The sequence below is a fragment of the Quercus lobata genome, chromosome 9 (assembly GCF_001633185.2).
Source record: "Quercus lobata isolate SW786 chromosome 9, ValleyOak3.0 Primary Assembly, whole genome shotgun sequence".
NCBI lineage: Eukaryota > Viridiplantae > Streptophyta > Magnoliopsida > Fagales > Fagaceae > Quercus > Quercus lobata.
The window spans coordinates 46,249,397-46,252,697 of record NC_044912.1 but is presented as its reverse complement, the minus strand read 5'-3'; the positions used below and the strand labels follow the sequence as shown (position 1 = coordinate 46,252,697).

Sequence of the window (3,301 nt, the reverse complement as noted above, 5' to 3'; positions counted from 1 at the left end):
AAAACAAAATGCCTATAAAGAAAAACCAGAGAAGGGGCACTAGCACGTAATTTCCACCAAAAGCCAGTGGCTATCTTTTTTCTTTTATTTTTTTCAATAGAAAGAGTAGAAAACAAAAAGCCAGTGGCATCACATGTAAATTCATAAAACCCGAAGGGCAAAATTTAAAGGAAAATTCCACCAAAATATCTGAATACCAGTTTTGTCCTCAAAAGGAATAGACGGTTCCGCTCCCCCGCTTCTATAAATACCATACCCCACCACCTTTCCTAATCCCACGCCATTCTCATTTCTCTCTGCATTTTTCTCTCTCCTAGGGTTAGGGTTTACACAGTCTCTCTCTCTAAAGCTCTCTCTCTTTTCACTCTCCGAGACTCAATGGCGCAACAGGAAGTCACCAATGGAGGTTCTGAGAAGAAGACCGGTGGTGGAAATGACATCATGGAGGTGATTGAGGTGAAGTTCACGGCGTTGAAGCCACAGCTGGTGGTGGAGGCTCCGAAAGCAAACGAAGCTATTCTGTTCTACAAGGCTGCTTTCGGCGCTGAAGAGGTTGGCCGTACCTTGCACCCTAAGCGTAAGGCTGACCAAGAGCTCCCTCTCATTCTCTCTGCTCAGCTCAGCCTCGCTGGCTCCACGATTCTCGTCTCTGACCTAGCTGATCCTTCTGAGACTCCGTAAGCCTTTCTCTCTCTCTCTCTCTCTCTCTCTCCGTAAATACTTGTTTGTACGTGTTGTTTTCGGTTTTCTTTTAGATCTATAGGAGATAGTTGTGATACTGGCTGTTCTTGCGTTTCGAAGAGTTTTTTTGCTGTTATTGTAGTGGTTTTGCATGTTTCGTCTGGTTTTGATATTTTACTCGTTTTACTTGTCTTTTTCGTCGTAACGATTTGGAACTGTTAGATCTTCCTCCTGAACACTGGTTTGTTTCATAAATACTAGTTTTCCTTTCTGATTTTGCTTGATTTCGTCTGGTTTTGATTTTTACTCTTTTTTTTTTTTTTTCAGTGTTATGTAAGGCTTTGGAACTGTTAGATCTTCATCTTTAGCACTGGTTTTGTTTCATAAATGCTTGTTTTTATTTCGCTGCTTTAAGTCAAATCTGTAATTTACTGATGCTCTTGTTTTTTCCTTTGTAGTTCAGGCTTCTATTATTAAATTATTTATTATTTCTAAATCTCTGACCGTACCTGCTTTAGTTTTTTTTTTTTCCCTTATCTTTCGTTCAGTTTTCAATTATTAATTTATAATTTCCAAGTCTCTGGCCGTACACATTTCTTTTTGTTCGCTAGCTATGCCTTTCCTGTTTCCAAATCTGTTATTTCAGGCTCTGTATGGTTGTTTATTTGGACTTATTGTAGCCTTATATTTAACAAAGATAATTCAATTATCTTCTTATTGTGGTTTAATTTTTAGACGTGGTTTTTTTTTCGTTGTTATTATTTTATTATGTCCAAATATCTGCTGGTACATATTTTTCTTTGTCCGGTATGCTTTTTCTTTTTCCAAATTTGTTATATCTGCTTCTGTTTGCTTCTGGATTTGGACGTATTGAAGCTTTGTTTATCAGCAAAGATTATTAATTTTTTTTTTATTATTTAAGATTTTAGATATTTGTATGAATGAGTTTGAACGTGTTTGACCAGGGCCAAGACTGAGGGAACCGGACTCGTTTTCTACTTGGAGACTGATGACGTGGCGAGTGCTATCAACAAGGCGGTGGGTGCTGGAGCTGTTGTTGTAAGCGAGATCGCCGAGGGTGAGGGCGCGGGCTGTGGACTATCGCGCGTTGGCAAGGTGAAGGACCCTTACGGCGTCGTTTGGGCTATCGGCTCTCCCGCTGTGAAGGCCGCTGTCGTGGAAGCTTGATGACCGTCGGATCTTATCATTTATCTGTCAAGCAACTGTTCATCTTTTGTGGGACCCGCGCATCGAAAAAAAGTCTCTAGCGGTTAGGATTTAGGTGGTGATAGGTTTTAGGCCTAGAATTTGATAATTCTGTCATTTGGAAAAAAACGAAAAAAAAAGGAAAAAAAGAAAAACTCTTTTGGAATAGGATGTTTAATGGACAGCTGGCAGTTACTTGACTTTTAAATGCTACTAGTACTATGGCTATGAGTCTCTATCTACTCTTTCTGGTTCACATTAACGGCATTTTTACGTCTTTTTAAATACCTCTCTGCCCAATCTCTCTCCTCTCTATTTAAATGTTGTCTATATATTCTCTTTCTTTGAATTGGAATTTGGTAAGTCGAGAAGGTCTAGGTTGCCCTTTGTTTAGCTGGGAACAGCCTGATAAAAGTGAAGGGTAATCGTGACTTTTTGTCCATTGTGGATAATGGATATATGATATGGATGTTGTCTGTCTGTAACCTTGTTATAGGCTAATTTATTTAGTTAATACACGGCAAATACTTTATGCCTTTCTATACGTTATTGAATAATGAATGGGGGGGATTGATTTTGGGCAGTGGGACCGTTTGCGGGGGGATATTCATAAAATACGAGTAGGGGTAGGGTTAGGGAGAAACGAGAAAGATGCAGGAAGGGGAGGGGACTTGACTTCGACGCTATAGGTACGGCAGCCAATAAGGGGTGGACACGCGTGGGGAGTACGGCAGCCAATAAGGGGTGGACACGCGTGGGGATACTGGCACGAATCGGTTTCAAATTAGTGTCTTTTGAGGATACGAAAAATCTGTATGGGCGTCGTAGTTGGGGCAGAGGTCGCTTTTTAAGTGTGGTCCCAACTGTGGAAGAGGGTTTTGGGGAGATGGGAATCTCGTGAATCGTCGCTCGTGTGAGTGAGAGTGAGAGTGTTATAGATATAAGAATTGAGTCAGTTGGTCGTTGTTGGTGTCTTTATTATTAAGTTTTACAATAACTGTTCGAGACAAAAAAAAATATATATATATATATATATAAATTTTCATAAGAGCTAGTGGCTTTGAGAGGTGGTAGTAGAAGTAATGTTAATTCAATCAACAAATACCTCAAAAGTAGGATTGTGAAAACAAGTTGGTCTAAGCTTTGCACATAATTTGGCAATGAGATTTCTCTTTTGAATATTCGAAGTGTCTTTTTATCAATGGCTTCTTTTATTGGTCTTCTACTAATAATACCAGTGGAGTTGTCTCTTTCCAACATATAATTATTATCAATAGCGGGGGGAGTGGTGCAATTGTGTCAGTCTGCAGGCTTATGAAGCTTCTCCTGCTTCTCCATATTGTGTACGTAAGTTGCAACTTCTTGGAATTAAACTTTTGTGTCAAAGAAAAAGTTTAGCTTCAATTCATTACTA

At 39.5% G+C, this 3,301-nt stretch overlaps 1 protein-coding gene across 1 annotated transcript; it reads left to right on the top strand.

The window, feature by feature from the left end:
* Positions 1-263: 263 nt before the first annotated feature.
* On the top strand, positions 264-2,172 carry LOC115960703 (uncharacterized protein At5g48480). The gene is made up of 2 exons (XM_031079674.1): positions 264-677; positions 1,647-2,172. Exons 1-2 carry the CDS (start codon positions 379-381, stop codon positions 1,867-1,869), a joined length of 522 nt encoding a protein of 173 aa, XP_030935534.1. The 5' UTR covers positions 264-378; the 3' UTR covers positions 1,870-2,172.
* Positions 2,173-3,301: the final 1,129 nt, after the last annotated feature.

Bases quoted from the DNA above. Each gene is read 5' to 3' on its own strand.
- LOC115960703 (XM_031079674.1), top strand. From the start codon at position 379: ATGGCGCAACAGGAAGTCACCAATGGAGGTTCTGAGAAGAAGACCGGT. The intron at 678-1,646 runs GTAAGCCTTTCT...GTGTTTGACCAG, and splicing joins GCTGATCCTTCTGAGACTCC to GGCCAAGACTGAGGGAACCG.